General features: G+C 38.8%; 1 protein-coding gene across 1 annotated transcript in view; it reads right to left on the bottom strand.

Moving 5' to 3' along the window:
• The window catches only part of DCP1A (decapping mRNA 1A), a 47,245-nt gene extending 25,699 nt beyond the window's left edge, over nt 1-21,546 (bottom strand). The window contains exons 1-3 of the mRNA XM_014542941.1: nt 21,328-21,546; nt 19,669-19,709; nt 18,470-18,597 (exon numbers count right to left, since the gene is read on the bottom strand). Of these exons, the coding sequence (XP_014398427.1) occupies nt 18,470-18,597; nt 19,669-19,709; nt 21,328-21,462 (304 nt within the window). The 5' untranslated portion in view covers nt 21,463-21,546. The remainder of the gene's footprint in view (nt 1-18,469; nt 18,598-19,668; nt 19,710-21,327) is intronic.
• Between the last annotated feature and the right edge of the window lie 217 nt (nt 21,547-21,763).

Genomic DNA, 21,763 nt, shown 5'->3' on the forward strand with positions numbered 1-21,763 from the left:
GTTTCTAACCCTCTATCCCTCTCCCTTCCTCTCTGTAGAAAATCAATAAAACATATTTTAAAAAAAATAAATAAAAAATAAAAGCTTTTGTTTCATTGATTTGTTTTTTCTCTATTTTCAATTTCATTGATTTCTGCTGTCATCTTTATTCTCCCTTATTTTTTATGCTTTGAGTTTATTTTGCTCTTCTTTTTCTAGTTTCTTGAGGTAGGAATTTAGTAGGTTCTTAGCCAGTGTTGCTTGAGGGGGGAGGGGTTTTCCCATGGTTAGGCCCCCTGTGTGCCTCTGGGAGAAGGGGAGCCTCTGACCTTTACAGATGAAGACTGCTTCCCAGGCCAGGCTGGTTGTGCCGTGACTCCTCCCGGGCACCCACCTTCCCTGCATGGAAGGCAGAAAAAGCCCTGTCCTGGTGGCCACTTATTATTATTAGGGCTTCCAATCTTTTCTGCCAGTTTTGCTGGGCTCATCTACTATCGTTGGCAGGACTCCCATTAGATTTAGGGGAAGAATGGAGGGCAAGAAACACCAGGCCTAAGTCCCCTTATTCTGTTGGGTGGGAAGGGTGTAAGCCACCCTTGCTGCTGTTTCTGTCAGTTTTAGGTCCTACACCAGATAGACTTCTTTTTTCCACTTTTCAGAGTTCTCACTGTCTCTTGTGTTATTTCTGAACTTTATACATTACAAGGAAAAGCAAAGGGGAACAAGTCTATGCGATTTTCTTTGTATCAGAAGTCTCATTATGTACTTTTATTGATGGAAAACAGGCTCACGGAAGGACTAAATGACTCATTAATAAAATCAGAGAAAAATAGTCTCAGAACTAGAATTCAGGTTTTCTCAGTCCTAGACCAGTAGTCACGCAGCTACACATCCACTACCTCATTAGTTTAAATAACAATTTTTTATAGAATTAAAACAGTAATGATCTTCAATTATCCTTGAAGATTAAAGCAACACATAAAAGAAATATAAATAATTGAGTAAGTTAGATACTACAATTTAGAAAGCCACCGTTAATAAAGCTATTTTAATAGTGAATTTTCTGTTTTACCCTGGATTAAGGTAATTATATTTCTCTACAAGACTTCATGGCCAATCACAACTTTAAAAATTCCCTTTTTAATGAAAATAAAAATTTAACTGGATTTTTGTATTGTCACTGTAGAGTGAATTAAAACATTATTGATATACAGAGTGAGTGAATGGCATCATTTTAATGAATCAAGAGCACAAACAGGATTTTTTTTCCTACCCTGTTCACAAGGAGGCTTCTTTAGCAGGGAAACCCCTATTACACTAAAACTGTCCTAAATTGTCTGACCCCATGTCTGGCTATGTGTCCTGCAGGTGACTGCATGCTACCATGAGGCAGCTGAGGCTGCTGTTTGGACCCTACTTTCATAGTCCTTCTTCTGTTCACAGAACTTTAAAACACTACTGACGCTTCAAACAGAATCACATCCAATGAATAATAAGTAATTTTTAAATATTTTACATGATGTAAGTCAATAGATTAAATTTAGCTTTGACAGCCCAATAGAGGAGCACAGAAACAGCCTTGTCACAGAGGAGATAATTATTAAGTATTATCTATGTTCTTAGCAGCTAAAGATTGCTCCAACATAGAGTAAATCAGATTGGGCTTTGAAAAGACTCCATATATGGCAATCACAGGCACCTACCTTTCTTTAAATATGTCTCCTCCAACCTTGGCTAAAGAACATCCAAACTACAAATGATTCCAGTTTTCCTCTAATGCACACATCCATACAATTGATAGTGATGAGAAAAAGTTGATGGTATGCAATACATCAGGCTCAAAGAGGAACTGGTTTTTTGTGGGGTTTTTTTTTAGCTAAGCAGAGGCATTTAAATATGTTTTCATAGGAGATTATAAACCAAAATCTTAGGAAAGAATTCCATATTAATAATCAAAATAAATCTATCAGAGCTGTCAACTTATGACAAATCTTCACTTAGGTCTCCCCTTTGCCTTTGAAGAAATACACTATAATTTAGAAATAAGACACATGCCTTCCGCTCTTGTACATTATCAAGTAAACTGCCAGAAAGAGCCAACCACTTTCAAAGGCATGTTTGCTGAAGAAATAAAGATAAGGAAGCCATAATGATAGCTTAATGGGTAAAGGATAACAGTCACACTCGATTCTGCCAAAAGGAGACCTGTAGAGGTTCAGACAAGCATCCAAGAATCAGTTCTGTCTGCCAACATATCAACTGCTCAGTGCATGCAACTGGCAAGAAGGCCCAGAGACCTGCCACTAAGCCTGTCACTGTCACCAGTGAGGACAGACAGACAAGTTCGCCAGATAGCTAAAACTGCGGAGGACATTGTCTCCAAACCGAAGCTGGGTATTCTTCCAAGAGAAGTTACACTGGAAGGCTCAATATATTCTGTCGACAATTCACCTGAAATGATTTCCCTTGATTAACTATATCACAGAGGATTTAGGGAATTGGCAATATAGTACTACTTTGCTATGGCAAATAATAATGGCATGCTGTATTATAAATGGCTTTTCTCAAGATAAGAGCAAACTAATTATTGAACACCCACCATATATCATGGTGTTAACAGCTGTCCCAGGTAAGTCATGCTGCACAGGCAAATCACTGAAGAGTTAGGAAGTGTGACAGGACATGTAATTAATTACCTTTAGCTTGTACTTCCATGAAAAATAGCAAGATACAGAAAGAATATCCAAAATTAAATGTTTCCTTTTCTTTTGAAAGTGTGAAAAATAAAACTGACAAAGATGAAAAGTATCTGGATTATTTAATATTGAGAAATTTTTAAAAGCTGTGAGGCAAGAGGTTTCCATTTTCCTAGAGAGCCTGTTTAAAGATCCAGCAGCCCGGTGTGATTTCATGTGATCCTTCACTCTGCTGCTCATCTGGAGTGTTATATGGCATATACAAGGTAAAAAAAATCCAAATTAATTTGGAGCCTTTATAAAATCCCTTGAGACTTCTAGCGATCCTGTGAAATGTCACAAAAACAGAGCTGGGAATCACTCTCATGTTGTCTTTTTGATTCATTTATTATTTAGTTTTGACCTACTTTCTAAAAGGATTTGAGGAAGCTGGAGATTTTCTCAGTATGGTGCCAGGCAGAAAAGGGGGTTTGATAAAACTTTTTGGCAAAGGAGTTCAGAGCAACAAAATTTCTAAAGATGATACTGACCAAACCCCCCTACAAGGAAACAAAAACAAGAAAATGGACTCTGAACACAGCCAGAAACCACTTACTCTAGACATAAGGAAGACCCTTCTGATTATAAAAACAGTATAAGATTGGGACAGATTATATAAACACAAGCCTGCCCTGGGGAGTGAAACATCAAATGCCACTGCCTTGACAGATCATTTAAGACAGGAATAAGCCTGGAGGTTCCACATCAACATCAAAAGGTTGGGAAAGAAAGGCTCTGAGGTGAGGGTAAGAACACACACACACATACAGGAGACTGTGGCAGGTGGCAAGCAGGCAGGCAAGGAGAGGCCGTATATGTATACTAATAAAAGCCTATGTGGTTGTCACGCCCTCACTCCGTGATGCCCTCACACTGTAACAATCCATCACTAGGAGGCTGCGTGCGCACACGGGTGGGCGGGGACTTGACGCTGTGTGCACAGCATGGAGGTGAGTCATGGCAGCTCCTTGTGGGGATTCCAGGGGCAGCCCCGGCCTACCTCTTTGGTGAGATCGATCGCGGGGCTCCCGCATTGTGAGAGGGCACAGGCCAGGCTGGGGACCCGGGCCCCCAGTGCATGAATTTTGTGCAGTGCAGCAGGCCTCTAGTCTATCTATAAGAAAGGCTGGTAAGTATGCTTCAATGACCTTAGTAGCTTACTCCTTTTGGCCAAAAGAACACCCATTTTAAAAAAACACATACTAACATGGTGAAGATAGAGCCCACTTTAAAATATTTAAATTGCAAATATCTATTTATTGAACACTGATTAAAGACTTGGGCCAGGTAATTTAAAAATGCTATTCTGCAAACTCTTTGGTTTATTATTTTGAAATTTGGTACCCCTCTCTAAATCAAATCAAGTTAGAAAATATTTACCGGCAATATTGCTTCCACAGTCCCTGTTAATATAAACTCAGTTTAGGATTCAGACACATGAAGAAACCACTGAACATTTTTAGGGATAAGAAAATAAACCTAAGAATATCACAACTGATAACTCCTATTTATATTTATAAACTTTTATTGATAAAAAAAATATTTCTTTATTGATTTCAGAGAGGAAGGGAGAGGGAGAGAAACACCAATGATGAGAGAGAATCATTGCTTGGCTGCCTTCTGCACACTCTATACTGGGGATCGAGCCTGCAACCCAGGCATGTGCCCTTGGCCAGAATTGAACCTGGGACCCTTCAGTTCGCAGGCCGACGCTCTATACACTGAGCAAAACTGGCCAGGGATAAACTTTTATTCTTTTTTTTAATAGGGTCTTTTAAAAATATATATATTTTACTGATTTTTTTTACAGAGAAGAAGGGAGAGGGATAGAGAGTTAGAAACATCTATCAGCTGCCTCCTGCACACCCCCTACTGGGATGTGCCCGCAACCAAGGTACATGCCCTTGGCCGGAATCGAACCTGGGACCCTTCAGTCCACAGGCTGATGCTCTATCCACTGAGCCAAACCAGTTAGGGCAAACTTTTATTCTTAAATGATAGGCAAACCCAAATAAAACAGTGAATCACATGAGGGTTTTATCTCTATTCAGATTTACTGCCATTATTGCCACACAGTACTTGCCACTCCCTAAATCAGGAGAGTGTCCCCTAAGTGAACGCTACAAGTGATAATGGATGTACCCAAATGTTGGAGCCATCCAACCACCACTGGTAGTCTATTCACCCTGGTGTCCCACTCAAATATACTCATTTTTATGTGTCACAAGGGACAAAAAAGGGTGGGAAGTATGGCTCTTGGCCTCCATGGAGTTGAGTTCCTATTTCCTGGGCTTCGGAAAACAGTTAGGTTAGACAGTGGTGTAGGAAAAGGGAGGACTTTTCTCTCCTTTCCCTAACTTCTCTTCTACACATTTTTCTGTCAATTTACTAAGAGATCATCCAAACCAGGGTTGTAAGGTAAATACCCACAGAGAGGGGTGTAAGAAACCTCAGGGGCTGGGATCCATGAGGCTGTGATGGGCAGCCTTTGCCAGAGCTCTGGCTATTAGTATTCACAGGAATGCAGGTGCTGTGCGACTATACATGCCATTTTGTCACAAGAAGAAAAGATAGAAACCGAAGTGTAGGGGTATGTATGTGTGTGTGTAAAATACCCAAACTTTTAAATGACTATACATGCCATTTTGTCACAAGAAAAGATAGAAACCGAAGTGTAGGAGTATGTATGTGTGTGTGTAAAATACCCAAACTTTTAAATATTGGTAGCAAATGCTTATCCTATGTCTCCTTTTAATAAAAAAAGAAAAGGAAAAAGAAAAAGCTGAGCATGCATGGAAGCAGTGACTCTGTAAGTAGCTCAGACCTGCCTGGATCCTGCAGAGTACTGATGCTCATGTGCTCAGTCTGCAGGCTTATCTGGCCAGCTCCAGAGCGGCTTCAAATCTTCTTGGACTAGCATTACTCTGTTTTTCAATTTTTACCTCCACGATGAACTTCACTATGTAAACACAAGTGAAAACCTATACACATACATATTAAGAACACGTTTCTGCCACTTAGCAACAAGTAATTGTTGCTTTCCTTTGTGAGTTCTTAAAGAGAAAATCCTATATAATAAAAGGCTAATATGCAAATTATCCCCTCGGGAGTTCGACCGACCAGGAGTTCAACCACTTGCTATAATGTGCGCTGACTACCAGGGGGCAGTGCAGAACAAAGGCAGGCCCCAATTGGCCCTGATTGCTGGCCAGGCCTAGGGGCCCTACCTGTGCACGAATTTCATGCATGGAGCTTCTAGTATTAGAGATAAATGGTGCAGCATGGTTAACTTTTTTATTTTTATTTTTTTAATATATTTTATTGATTTTTTTACAGAGAGGAAGGGAGAGGGATAGAGAGTTAGAAACATTGATGAGAGAGAAACATCGACCAGCTGCCTCCTGCACACCCTGTGTATATATGTTTGAATCAGAATCTGTATCAATTGGGGGGAGTACTTTGCTCTACAGACCTATCCACCTGCCATTCAATTTGATTTCATAGTTCTGCAGCGTGGAACTATTGGGAGGGCAGGGGAAGGGGGGATGAGAGGGGGAGCGGAAGGGAGAGAGAATGTGTGTGGATAATAAATTTAAATGTCTTGATCTTTTCCAACCTCATTTATACCTAATGGTGCCTATTTGTTTTGACCTAAGTCGGGGGTCGGGGGCGGGGAGAGATGATATTTGGCATATTGTAGACATTTAGTATAAATATGACTTTAGCCTTCAGATTAAAGTGGACAAGTCCTGAACTATTGGGGCAGTGTAGTAATTTTCTTTTAAATCTGAATTGTATACAGCTGAGGGCTGGAGAAGGTAGAATTCAGGTGTCCTGAAACTGAGTTCTGGGCTGCCTAGCAGTGGTCGGCAAACTGCGGATTGCGAGCCACATGCGGCTCTTTGGCCCCTTGAGTGTGGCTCTTCCACAAAATACCATGTGCTGGCGCGCATGTACAGTGCGATTGAAACTTCGTGGCCCATGCACAGAAGGCGGTATTTTGTGGAAGAGCCACACTCAAGGGGCCAAAGAGCCGCATGTGGCTCGCGAGCCGCAGTTTGCCGACCACTGGGTTAGGGCTAACTTTTTAAAATCTTTACAATTAAGGTAACAACACAATTTTTTAAAAAATTGCTTTTTACCTGACAACACTACCTTAGGGGAGGAAAAAAGCCAGTAATTATGAGGCACAATGAAAAGAAAGAATCTGCTTGGGAAATTCTAAAAAGTTGATGGACTCACAAAGTTAACAGAAGGCCCCCGGTGGAGGCTCTACATGCACACTAAGCAGCGGCCTATAGCAGATACAAAGCAATACAGATTTCTGAAATGTTTGACCTAACAGTGCAGCAGGTCAACCTGGGAGTCTAAGTCTCTACGTTTTCATGGTGTTTTTACCTCTTCAATCTACAAATGTGGCAACAGCAAGGCTCTTTCCTTATCTTGGCCCAGAAGGCCAGACTAATGCAGTTGCCACAGCTCCTTTCCCCTTCACTGATTACAGAATCATACCCACCACAAGCAGAGCTGCGGCTGAGGGTGGAAGACGGCCTGCCTTTCCTCAGGCTCAGTAACAAGCCCTGTGCTGAATTCAAAGATCATAAAGAACGAACTGGGGAACTTTTAAAATTGTTTATAAATTTCTTTCAGTTTGGAAGTAGAACTCACATTTTTTGACTTGACAAATTATAAACATCTCTTGCAAGGAAATTTCCTGCACTGTGCTTTAAGTCTGAAGATTCATGCCAAATGCCAACAGCCACCTATCATCTCTACTGTTCTGAGTCTTACCCTTGAACTGAGAAAGGACAAGCAGAGGAAAAAAAAAAGGCACACACTACAGTATTTCTTCTACTAAAACTTTCCATTTGGCAGCTGCATTTTCAACACTATGGAAATGAATCTCCCTGCTTTTGCTAGTGATCTAATTTTAATTAAAAATGCTCTGTATCAAGAGACTGATTGCCGATATAAAGGAAAAGTTGTAAGTGAAGCGGAAACTAAGGGGTACTTCTCACAGGCTTTTGGAGGTAAGTTCTTAAAAATACTAAAAAGCAGTAATATTTTTATTTTCAATTGTTCTTGCTATGGTGATTTTGTTGTTGTTAAGCAGGTTAAGCAACATACTTTGTTCATTTTCCCAAAAGTACTTCTGGATTATTGAAAACATTTTAAAATACAAAAAGTGGCATTCAGTGGGTGATCCATGCCTTAGGTGTTGGGTGGAAGAAACATGAAGAGTTGTCCTTGTCTCTCTGGTGGATCAGATTTTCATTGTTACTAGCCTAATCATTCAAATTTACAATGAAAAATTCTCAAATCACATATCTTAATTAATTGGGTTGTTTTAAGAATAAGCATAGCACTGGGATTAATACAGTAGCATATTTCATTAAGAATCCTGACCCTTACCAGAAAGGCAGAATTTGACACTGAAACTTTTAACCAGTTTTATGACTTCTGCTGATAATTGTTTAAGAAAATACAATAGAACCAAAGGACAAATAAAATTCTTTAAGGCTGGTCCGAGTGCAATGGTGTCTAGAATTAATTGATCACAGCAAGTTACAGATTTCCTCCCTGGCTGGGTAGGCCCGTTGGTTAGAGCATTGTCCTGATATGCCAAAGTTGTGGGTTTGATCCTGGGTCAGGGGACATACAAGAATCAACCAAAAAATGCATACATAAGTAGAACAACAAATTGATGTTCCTCTCTCTCTCTCCTTAAAAAAATTTTTTTAAATTACACAACAGATATAATCATCTTGTTTGTTTAAAAACAAAGTAAAAGACAATACTGAAATAGTTTTTGCAAAGAAAATCATTAAATGACAGAATTGATTTTGCAGAGCTTAACGGTACCAACAACCTTTATCTTAATATTTCCAATTAAGCAAGTTATATTATAAACTCTTTAGTTGTAACAGAAACACCAAATTTACTTGCTTTTATTTTTTTATTAATTCAAACACTGAATTTTGGATTTTAAAAAAATTGCTCAGGATCCACTTTACAAAAATATTCTTGGGGCATTTCATAATTAAGTCGTAAGTATATACTACATACACACAGATTCCAGGTCACCACTTTCATTCTGAAAGGAGCCCACAGAAATGGAAATCAAGAGACTCCTGACACTGGTCTTGGGGGAAAGCACCTTCCCAGAGAAACATACTAGTGAGGTATGTTGCTTATAGCAGGTGCTCACCAAATGCTGAAGAATAGTGGAAAGTAGAAGTATCATTTCTTCAATGCAGAAAAGTGGTCTGTGGAGACACATGTCCTATGATAAGGCCAGAAATGTACAGATCCTATATCTGCTTTTTCAGAGGCTGGCCTCTATATGGAGAACTAACTGTCCTAATACCATTTACCGAACAGAACATTCCTCTCAGCATTTTATCATTATGATGGGAGAGATTTTAAACTACTGACCCAATAATTTTTTTGTTCATGACTCCATTCAGATCTATTTATTCCTGAGTAAGTTTTACTACACTGGTTTTCCCAGGAAACTGTCCATGTAATCTAATTTTGAACTTTCAGAACAAATTTCTTCATAGTGCTTTCTTTTTTTAAAAAAACAGGTGTTTTCTACCTTTAGTTGCAATATGTAAAATTCCTAATACTGCCTTGTATGCCTCCCTCACTCTTTTTGTTGCTGTTAGATCAATCATGTTATAGGGGAGAGTTTATTTTATATAATTTATTGATTTTAAGAGAGAGAGAGAACCATCGATTTGTTATCTACTTATTTATGCTCTTATATGTGCCCTGACCAAGGATCAAACTCACAACCTTGGCATATGGGACAATGCTCTAACCAACTGACCTACCCAATCAGGGCCAGGAAGAGTTTTTAAAAAATATTTTGCCAATTCTTTCTATTGAAATTTCTACATTTTCCACTAATTTCTACTCATCTATGTTTTCCTTCAACTTAACTCAGATTTCTCTTTTTCCTCTCTAACTTCTTGGGCTGGGTGGCCTACATGTAGTAATTTTTATAAAATTCTAATATGTACTTGGAATAAAATGCACATTCTTGAATTCCTGGAAGCATTCCATACATGTCCATTAGATCAAGCTTAACTGTACTGTTTAAATATACTATAACCTTACTGAGTTGTCTACTTTATCTGTCAATTACTAAGGTGGCCTGTTAAAATCTCCAACTATAATATATATTTTTAACATTCCATATGTATTTCTGACATATACTAGGTACATATTAGTTTGGAATTGTTTTATCTTCTAGGTAATTTACTCCTGTTATCATTATGTGGTAAATCTTATCCCTGATGTTTTTACTTTAGAATCTATCATGATTAAACACAGCTACATCAGCCATGTTTGGTTGGTTAACAGTTATCTGACATACCTCATTTTATCCCTCACCTTTCAACTTTTCCAGGTTTTCGAGTTTTAAGATTTTTGAAAGTAGTACAAATGGCAAATTCTGTTTTTTAAAAAATATTTTTTTTATTGATTTCAGAGAGAAAGGGAGGGGGTAGAGAGATAGAAACATCAATGATGAGAGAGAACCACTGAATGGCCATCTCCTGCAAGCCCCTTACTGGGGGATTGAGCCTGCAACCCTGGCATGTGTCCTTGGTCAGAATCGAACCTGGGACCCCTCAGTTCGCAGGCTGATGCTCTATCCACTGAGCCAAACTGGCCAGGGCAAATTCTGTATCTTTATCCAATGTCTTTTAACTGGTAGGTTTAGTTCACTTAACATTTGTTCTAATTACTGATTCATTTATCTTAGCCATTTTATTTTGGGCTATTTCCCATGGTTTCTATTTACTTTTTTCCAATCTGGGTTTGTACTGGTTTAAAAGTCAAGACATCCTATTTTTATTATGCAGTGGTTACCCTAAATCATTTGAACACACATAGCTTGATTTAAAAGTCTATGATTAATCAATTTCTCTCACTTCAGACTTGGGATGCTTTAGATTTGAACAGCTTTTATGCTGTTGCTATCTAGTATTTTTGCTTCACCTTTATACTACCTCGATTCAACCTAGTGATTTTATTGCTTTATACAGTTACTGTTTGACTTATTTCCTTCTTGTTGCTCATTATTGTTTCTTCAATTTCATTTCCCATTCCTGTGCTCAGCTTTTTTACTTTAAAACTATAGTCTTTATAACTGCACCATTCAATTTAAATGATATACAATTACAAATTCAGTTCCACTAGGCACATTTCAAATGCCCAATAGCAACATGTGAGTAAATGCTACCTACTAGACCAGTGATGGCGAGCCTATGACACGCGAACTCATTTTTTTGGTTGATTTTTCTTTGTTAAATGGCATTTAAATATATAAAATAAATATCAAAAATGTAAGTCTTTGTTTTACTATGGTTGCAAATATCAAAAAATTTCTATATGTGACACGGCACCAGAGTTAAGTTAGGGTTTTTCAAAATGCTGACACGCCGAGCTCAAAAGGTTCGCCATCACTGTAGACAGCACTGCTTTAGAAGTGACTTCTGCAGGGTCTGTTGGAGACAGAAGTTCTGTTTTGTTGAAAAAAGTCTTTATTTTGTTCTCTCCCTTTATTTTTTTAAATAAAATTTTTCTGAGGAGAGAAACACCTATTTTTTTGTTCCACTTATTTATGCATTAATTGGTTAACTGATTAATTGCATGTGCTCTGACCAGGGATTGAACCTTCAAGCTTGCTTGGTATATCAGGGTGATGCTCTTAACCAACCTTGAGCTAACCAGCCAAGGCCATTTTGTTCTCTAGAATTACTAAATTGTTGGTTGATCTTTTCCCCCCCTCAATACTCTGAAAATATTATTCCTTTGTCTTCCAAACTCAGTAGCTGCAACTAAATAGGCTGTCTAGGTGTTGCTCTTTGTAAATAATCAACCTCAGGCAGCCTTTGGTTGCTGCTGTCTGCCTTTGATGATTTACCATGTGCTCAGGTTTGTATTTATTTCTATTTATTATGCTTGGGGACTTATTCTACTGCCTACAACTGAAATTTATATCTTTCATAGATTCTGGAAAATTCTCAAACTCTTCAAATACTACCTCTCTCTAGAGTTTATCATTCTGAAATTCTTCTCTGTCATCTGTAGACTTTACAATTCTATTTTCCCTATCAAATTTTTCATTTCTTTCCTACTGTGGGATGCATTCTGGATACTATCCTCCAATGTCTCCAATTTCCCAATATTCTTTCCAATTGTTGAGTCCAGGTAGAGAATTTATTTCAATAATTAAAAATTTAATTTCTAGAAGTTCTACTTGGTTATTTTTTACATATACCTGTCATTTTACTTTATAATCTACACCTGACATTAAAGTCTCTATCTCAGTGGTTCTCAACCTTCCTAATGCCGCGACCCTTTAATACAGTTCCTCATGTTGTGCTGACCCCCAACCATAAAATTATTTTCGTTGCTACTTCATAACTCTAATTTTGCTACTGTTATGAATCGAAATGTAAATATCTGATATGCAGGATGTATTTTCATTGTTACAAATTGAACATAATTAAAGCATAGTGATTAATCACAAAAACAATATGTAATTATATATGTGTTTTCCGATGGTCTTAGGCGACCCCTGTGAAAGGGTCGTTCGACCCCCAAAGGGGTCGCGACACACAGGTTGAGAACCGCTGCTCTATCTGATCATTTCATTGATTTTAGAGAGAGAGGAAGGTAGAGAGAGAAAACATCAATGTGAGAGAGAAATATTGATCAGTTGCCTCCCATATGCACCCTGACTGGAGAATGAACCCATAGCTTTTTGATATATGGGACAATGCTCTAACTAATTAAGCCACACTGGCCAGGGCCGATCATTTCAATAACTAAAGTTTTTGGGAAGGGTTGGCCAATCCTGTTGCTTGTTGTATCCTACCTCTCACTGACTGTGAATTATTTCCTTGTACATTTAGTAGTAACTTTGGACCATGAAACTTATCAATGAGACCCCTTAGCAATTTGGGTTAAGGATGTGTCCCTCCAGAAGGGTTTTGCATTGGCTTTGGCCAGGTGTTCTAGAATAATCACCAGTTGAGGGTTAATTGTATGTTAATTTTTTGGCCTGGGTAAGAAATTACACCAAATGAATTATATAACTTAACTCCAAATCTGAATGAGAGGAGTCTCATGGTTACTATTTTTAGGGGAGACATGTGCCCTCTAACTCACAGCCCAGACTGAGAGATAAACCTGTCATCTCCCTAGATTGATGGGCCAATTTCTTTCTAATTTATTATTATGTAACTTATTAGGGGACCTGGCTATAGGCTGGTATGTGGGTCTCAGCTCCAACTCTGCCCCTCGTTAGGACTCAAGGTCTTGACTTCAGATCCCATATAATTATAACGGAGTCCTTGTATTAAGTAAAGCTCCCCATCTCCAAACACCCCTAACAGCTGGCAGCCGGTGTCAGGCCACAGGCTTTCCAGGTTAGCTTTCAGCCTTCACTTTGATGCTAGCCCACTGCAATGTCCGTTATTTCCTTTTTGGCTAAACTATGCATTTAATATTTTATACAATATTTCTAAATGCTTGTAGGAAGAGTTTCTGTCATGCTATTGCTGGACAGAAGTTGAAGGATACTTTCCTTGACATGCTTATGCCATAGAACTCCTAGAGGTTCAGAGTCTACAAAGAATGATTTTATAATCCAGGTAGTATGGACTGTTTATAAATGAACACAGATCAGCAGATCGGTAGTAATGCACATGTTTACACAGCAAAGGAACTATGTTGTTTTTTAAACTAATCATAGATAAGAACTCTCACCAATGTTTTTTTAAGGAGATTAAAACATTTACTAAAATATAAAGTTTTAGCCAGGAGGCTGTTGTGTTCCAGTATTCTGACAAAAATGAATACCATTCAGATGGGTACTAGACTTATTGGGGTGATCATTTCATAAGTTACCTACTGTCTGATCACTATGAGACTAATATTATAGTGTATGTCTACTGTAATTGAAATGCTTCTTCTGAGAGTTTAAAAAAATTTGTCCTAAGATTCCCATTTTTGTTTATATTTTATATCATATAACACAAATATTTATATTATATAACAAAATATATTTTATATTTGTATTCATTAAAACATATTTATATTTTCAACTTGTCATAGCTCAGGCTGTCTAGTAATGGTCCCTACAACATCTGAAAAGAGTATCTGTAAAGACAAGCAGAGTCCCAGCTTGTCATGGTGCAGGTCCAAAGGGATGGGAAGAAGCACACTATGGGCCTGGGTGATAAAAGAACCTGGATAATATCAAAGTCTTTATGACCCTTCCACTAATAAGATCATTTGGCTTGAGTCCAAGATGGACACAGAGTCTATAATACTTTACATTTGTAAGTGCTTGACAAAGTACCTTTACATATATAATGCCCTTTTCAGATAACTAGGACACAACAGTGGTTTAAGTAATTTATTGGTAAAATGGCAAAGCCTAGAATAGAATTCTTGTCTGCAAACTAAATCCAATGCCAAGAGTGTTACCATGGCAAAGCCACCCTCAGGAATATCTTCTGCAGTCTTTGTATCTAGAATTCATTTATAAATTTTAAAAAGGAATGACTAAATGGAAGCATAAAAATCTAATCCAAAGCTTCGCAAGTGCTTGTTCAATTCAGGTATGGCAACAAAAGGACATGGTTGAACATGGATTCCTGCTTTAGATTTCCACTGTTCAATATGGCAGTCACGAGCCTCATGACTATTTAAATGCAAATTGATTCAAGTAAATAAACTAAAAGAAAAAAATTTCCTTTGTTGCACTAGCCACATTTTAAATGCCCAACAGTCACATGTGGCTGGTGGTGGCTATATGGGACAGTATTGATATAGAAAGTTTCTAACATCAGAGATCTACTGACAGCTATGCTCTAGGACAGCGTTCGCCCACCTTTCGCACCTCACGGAGCACCAGTGGTCTAAGGACCATTGGTTGGTGACTGCTGCTCTAGGATGTGGATCAATGAAGCAATTTCATTGTTGCAGGGGGATAGAAAGAACTTTGGCTTTGAAGCTCAACAGACCTAGATTTGAATTCTGCCTCTATCACTTATAAACTCTGTGACTTGAACAAGTTTCTTAACTTTTCTTGGACTTGTTTCCTCATCTGTAAGTCAGTAATCAGAAATAAGGTGCTTGGACTATCATTTTTGCTTAGTAACTACAGATTCTGCAGTCTCCCCAACCCTCACTGCAGCCCCATTGCAGTCCTGTGGTTACCAAAAGGCCCTTGCACAGTATATAAACACATACTGCATGATCTCACTCATTTATGGATAATAAAGACCATTATAAACTGATGAACAAAAATAGATACAGAGGCAGAGCAGCATTGAACAGACTGTCAAACTACAGCAGGAAGCCCGGGGAGTGTTGGGGGGCGGGGGGTGTGTGTGGGTAAGAGATCAACGAAGGACTTGTATGCATGCATATAAGCATAACCAATGGACACAAGACACTGGAGGGTAGGGGAGGCCAGGGGAATGTCAAGGGGGAAAAAAAAAAGGAGACATATGTAATACTCTTTGTAATACTTTAAGCAATAAAACAAACAAAAAAACATACTACTTCTGAAAGATTCAAGACAATCACCAAACCCAAGTCCTTGAATAGGGTTAGCATTTTCTTTGTGAGATTTTTCCCTTTTTTCTGGGGGTATGATGGTGGTGGTGAGCATTTTATATAAATAAAGAAAAATAAAATAATTTGGAATTAGAAAAAATTATAGTTCAATTTTCTATTATATTAAATCTAAAAATTGATTTGAGTGAAAGAAGCTGGATCTGAAGGTATAACTTGAGTAAAATGGGTCAGGTGTCTTGGTGGTATTTCCCACAGGAAAATAACAGAGTGCAGCTACAGAATCAGGTGTAATTACCTATACATACAATCAGACACTAATTAACTTTTTATTTAAAGAACAAATCCCTGAACAACTCAACAGTTTGCTGACCTACTGTTAAGATGAGACACAAGATATACACTACTCAAGAGAGGCCTTAACACTCTCACATCACTTTATGCTATCCTGTCACTTCTCCTCGTTACAGCTATTTCTTTAAATATTCCCCCAAGCTCCTTTTCTAGACTTTCTAATATACCCACAGTGTTGTACTTGACCTTCCCAGGCCTTTCTCTGGTCTGAAAACAAGCTGACGTGTGCTTGAATTTCTAATTAGCAATTTCAGAAACTGTAAGACTGTTAGGAGATGATTCAGAGCCCAATTAAATGGGAAATGAAATGATCTGGTTAAGCGAGTTTTCTGTTTAACTAGGACAGTGGTTCTCAACCTTGGCTGCACATTAGAATCACCTGGGAATCTTTTTAAAATCCTGACTTCTGGGCCTCATCCTCTGGAAATTCTGTTTCTTTGTTATGGGGTGGGGCCACAACATTAGTAACAAAGAAACAGAATTTCCGGAGGATGAGGCCCAGAAATCAGGATTTTAAAAAGATTCCCAGGTGATTCTAATGTGCAGCCAAGGTTGAGAACCACTGAACTAGGAAAACCTTTGTTTCAATCTCTTTAGTTGAAAATCTCTAAAACAAAATGCATTAGTGCAGTTTTCTGCTCAAGAATACTCTAATAAACACTACTGATGATTTAAGATCTTAACATTACAACAAATTAACCTATGATGCTGATACTATGCTGGGTTACAGAATACTGACCCCCGATTACACTTACTTGCTAGACTTTCACAAAATAAAATCTAACATTAGCTTGCTTTCTTATAATTTGCCTTAATTTCTTCCACAGATGGATATAGAAATATTTCCAGATAACTGAAGCTCTGATTAGTTACTTTTGGTTAATCATGGTTCCATTTTATGTGTGTTAAGTTGCATTTTCAACTTTAAAAGAAACTTTACTTGTGAAAGAAATATAATACCATTCACTTTAGGCTTATACTGAATGGTAACTGAGTCAATGGGCCTCTGATAATTTTCCCTACTGATTATTTTAATGATCAAACTGTTCTTAGAAGCAATAGCTAAATTAAGTTTTCAGGTAGTAAAGAGCAGAATTAAACCAATTTCTCTTTTTTTAAAAAGTTGGATGTGTTCCTTTGCAGAATTTCCCCTTTAACAGAATTTTCAGCACAAAGAAAACAGCCATCTGAAATAACTCTACTGTTAACATTTGTTTAAATAAATCCATCAGAACTATTAGGTATTAAAAGGCATGTCTAGTATGTCCATAGAAATTAAAAATCTCAGAGGTAATTCAATTACCTGGACAAATAGTTTATTAATGAGAGAGATTTCATTTTACTTAGATGGAATCTAAGTGAGTTAGGGAGAAGAATTTGGGGCTTTTAGCTTCAAAATTGACCTTGCCATTTCTCATTCAGGAAATGAAAAGATGCATAATTTCTAGTAGCTTTTTATATTTTGTTCTGAAGACATCCCCCCAGTTCTAGTTACCTCCGAGTCAAGTGAAATTCAAACACAGTAACTTTTACTTTTTAAGTCAGAAGCAACGTTTGTCTCCAGCAATTTCCTTAGATGATAATTACAGCATAACCTTCTGTCCTCACCCATACATACGTTCATTACCCACATTGAAATACAGAAACCAAGCACTGCATACTTTTTAGTACACTACATCTTGAATGGACCATTCTAGCTTTGCCGACTATATCCAACCATTGTTAAGAGTCTGTAAAATGCCTGAAAGGACCCTGGACTATGAAGCCAACTGAGTACCTACCACTCAACTCTGAGTCTCAGTTGACTTAACTGCCTGCCTATCCTACACAGGATATTGTATCATCAACATTAACGTATAGTACCTCTTGGCCCAGCATTTGTACCCAGCAGACACTCAACTAAACAGATTGAAAAATACCACAATCAGGGCAAAGATAGTACTTCTTTGTGGACAGAAATAGCAATCTGTTCCCATCCTGTGTCTCTCAAACTAAGTCCTATTGCTCAGGGGCATGAGCGGCCAATAATTCAGTGTCACATGAAAAACAAAGGGTGAGCCCTGACCGGTTTGGCTCAGTGGATAGAGTGTCGGCCTACTGACTGAAAGGTCCCAGGTTCGATTCCGGTCAAGGGCATGTACCTTGGTTGCGGGCACATACCCAGTGGGGAGTGTTCAGGAGGCAGCTGATCGATGTTTCTCTCTCATTGATGTTTCTAACTTTATCCCTCTCCCCTCCTCTCTGTAAAAAATTATATATATGGTCTTACTCTAGAAAGTTCTCCCTTAAAAAAAAAGAAAACAAAGGGTGAAACTTACCTTCAAACAATGGGAATATAATGTAATGCTACTATATTAAATAGTATAGTTAACTAAAATAACATAAGTTATTGTAAACAAAAGTATTTTAATTTTAGAAGCCCAATTCAAAAGATTTTATCTTACTGAGACTGATTTATAACTATAAAAGAGTATAGACCAAACTTTTTTATAACTTAAAACTCCAAAAATAATGTGCTAATAGAAACTAAAGTCACCCAACTTGAATTGTAAATATATGAACTGCAATAAAACAGACATACTCGCCCGACTAGTGTGGCTCAGTGGTTGAGCATCAACCTATGAACCAGGAAGCCACGGTACATGCCTGGGTTGTGGGGCTCGATCCCCAGTAGAGGGTGTGCAGGAAGCAGCCGATCAATGATTCTCATCACTGATGTTTCTCTCTCTCCCTCTCCCTTCCTCTCTGAAATCAATAAAAATATTAAAAAAAAAACACACACAAAGAGATATACTCACAGCTTGCATTTCTATACAGAAGAAATGGTTCATGGAGCTGAAATTCCAAATCTTTATTCACTGGTTCAACAAGATTGTGCATATTCAATCGATTCACAATGGTAAAACCATGGTAAGGTGAAGCTGACCTTAGATTTAATAGAAGAAAAATAATAATCTATAGTCACTGTCAGTTTGCAGAAATGTTATCTACTTATTTCAATTTCTAAGAATGAACATATTATCGCATTACACAATATTAGCATTTACAATAGTAAACAAAAAAATTTAAGTCAGATCTTAACCCTCTTCCTCTCAGAAGCTTCCAAGGACTCAGTCCCCCAGAGTAAAGGCCAAAGTCCTTATTATTAAGGCCACAGGCCTTAGGAAATATGTCTGTCCCCCCCTCACCCCCTTCATCTCCTTTGCCTTTTGCTCTTCCTGTTGCAGCCACACCGAGCCTCTTGCCACTCTCCCTAAATACCTCTCTCTGCCTGGATCACTTGACTGACAATACAATAATGATTTTTCTTGTACCAAACAGGTCTTTCCATAGTTCTCCCGAGTTAGATAGAAAATGCCTCAAATCCTACAGTAAGAAATGTCTTTGGTTCCCATTCCAGGGTGATTCAGTACATGGGATCAATGGTTCTCTCTCATCATTGATGTTTCTATCTCTCTTTCCCTCTCCCTTCCTCTCTAAAATCAATGAAAATATATTTAAATAACATACACATTACAAAAGACATTGTACACAATCCAGAACTTTTAGGGAGAGAGTTGGAAAGGGGACAGAACCAGAGTCACAGAAGATAATCTCTCATTTAGTAACCACAGAGCAGCAGGACTCATTTTCAACTATATGATTTTATGGAGCTAAGGACATGTATTATATTTATTTCAACTATGTATCTTTTTTAATACAGGGGTGGGGGTGGGTGGGGAGGAAGGCATCTGTTTTAAGACTCGTTCATTATTAAAAAATGTTTTCTGTTTAAGACTTTGCCAGGATCCTAAATAAGTCCTAGTTCTGTGTGTTCTGAATCACAGGAAGGCTCAAAGACGAGACGTAATTTGAGACTCTCACAGCTAGAGATGAATGAATACTTGAAGGGTCAAGCAGGAAGGTTCCAAAGACAAATGAACAACAAGGTTGAACCACTTCATGTGACATTGTTTACCATGACATTTAAAAATATGTACCTTTTTTAAAAACTTACCTTCGATATACAAATAAGGTCCCTTCTATATCAGTCTTCTCCTATAAGAGACAATTAAACAATTAGTTTTACCCCCATAATGCAATCCCAAATATTCCAAAGGAGAAGAAATACTTCATGTTTAAGATAATTTTTTTAAATTAATCACTTTTGAACAGGTCAAGCTAACTCTCTCACTCCACCAACTACTTTTAGCAATTTCTTTTGCTCCTTTCTATGCTACTGATGCATATTAATGCATATGCGATGTTCAACTCGGCAACATACCTATATCTGCAGCATTTTTTCTTCTTTTAAAAAAATATGTATCATCTTGATTGCCTTAGCTTAAATATCATCATGGAATGTTTACTTCTTGACTTTCAAATGTTATTACAAGTCTTTAACATTTGTCTGCAATCCATATTTCACAAGTTTATAATTAGACCAAGAAAAGAAAAACCATTCAGAACAATTACAAACTAAGCCAACGTTTCTAAAACAGTTACACTTAAAAAAAAATCTATAATTTTGTTCTTTGTGGCTTCCCATATGTCCTCCTCTTCAAGGAGGTGAATTAAAGATCTAAAGCAAGATAATCTTGACAACTGCCTTCATCTGAATTAACTTTATAAATACCAAACGCTTTTCACAAAATTACTGGTTACATATAACTTATACCTGTATTAGATCGTAAAGAATGTGCGATGATGATAATCTTTCATTGTTCTGTTAGCATAAGGATGTTTCTTACTGAAGTGTGAACATCAGTCATTTATAAATCCAATTCACCAAACATTTACGGATGATTGTTCTAAGTGTAAATAAAACCTATGTGGTTGAATGAGTTAATTAAGAAGGACCAATTACCAGACAACAGGAAATTATGTAATTAAAGCAATGAAGGAAGCTTCAAACAGGGACCAAGTCAGTGAACAGACTGAATGTAACTTTTTCGGACCCCCTCCCGTGCAAAAAAACAAACAAACCCCCAAAAATATTTAATCTGATGGGAGCATTCAGGGATGACATCACGAGCAGCACAGCTGGAACGAGACACCTTTAGGGCCACTCTTCTCCAAAGGCTTCAAGGGAACTTAATTAACATGGAAGCCCTTTAAAGTGCCTTGAAGTCTTTCCCAAAACTCTGGAAACTGAGTGTAGTTGGGTAAAAGCGGGGCTTACCCACACCTCTCTTCCAAGCATGGAAACTAACTGGATTTCAATCTTTAGATCCAAATGACCTCTGCGAAGGGGGCCCTTATTGATGTCTGTTGCAGGGGGGAGGAGGAGCGCTGGCTTCGTAGATTTTGTGTATGTAATTTACCGATAATCCTCAACTTGCAGGTATCTTTTCTGACCTCCCCGGTCTCATATCCCTAACACATCAGCAAAGAAGGCAGATCACCCATCTCCCCGGACCCGACCCCAAGGCACTGATCCTCCTCCAACCCTCCCCTCGGTCGGCTTTCCCCCCGGATGTCTGGGGCCTATTTCTTCGGCTCCTCTTTCCCAATCCCGAGGCCCCGACACCCCTCAGGCGCCGGTCAGGTTCTCCAGACTTTGGCCTCGTCTCTGCCGCCCTGGCCTCCGGCATCACCTCCCACCCAGGGCGGTCCGCGCGGCCCCTTTAAGAGGCGGTGGCCGGGCGGTAGACCTCAGTGGCCTGCGGGCACTCACCCACTGGTTGGCCTTGGGGCAGAAGGTGTACAGAGCCACCTGGCCCGTGAGGTCTGCGATGCTGGTGATGTAGGGGTCGTGCTGCTTCAGAGCCGCTAAGCTCATCTCTTGCCCAGCTCGACTCAGCGACTCCATCTTGAATTCTCAAGCCGAGCCCCTCTGGAGGGGGCGGAGTCGAGGACAGGAAGGTGCCTTCGCAGCAAGGTTCCCCCAGCAGAGTCTGCGCCCTCGATTTCCGCCTCTTTGCTGGGCCTCACGGCTGGGCGGTACGGTAGCTATCATGCTCCGCTGCGCCCACACCCCGGGCACCGGGTTCCGGCGTCGTTAGGTCCCAGGTGCGGGTGGGTGCAAGGTTCCAGTCTGCGCCCTCGATTTCCGCCTCTTTGCTGGGCCTCACGGCTGGGCGGTACGGTAGCTATCATGCTCCCATGCTCCG

The sequence above is a fragment of the Myotis brandtii genome, unplaced genomic scaffold, assembly GCF_000412655.1.
Source record: "Myotis brandtii unplaced genomic scaffold, ASM41265v1 scaffold316, whole genome shotgun sequence".
Taxonomy (NCBI): domain Eukaryota; kingdom Metazoa; phylum Chordata; class Mammalia; order Chiroptera; family Vespertilionidae; genus Myotis; species Myotis brandtii.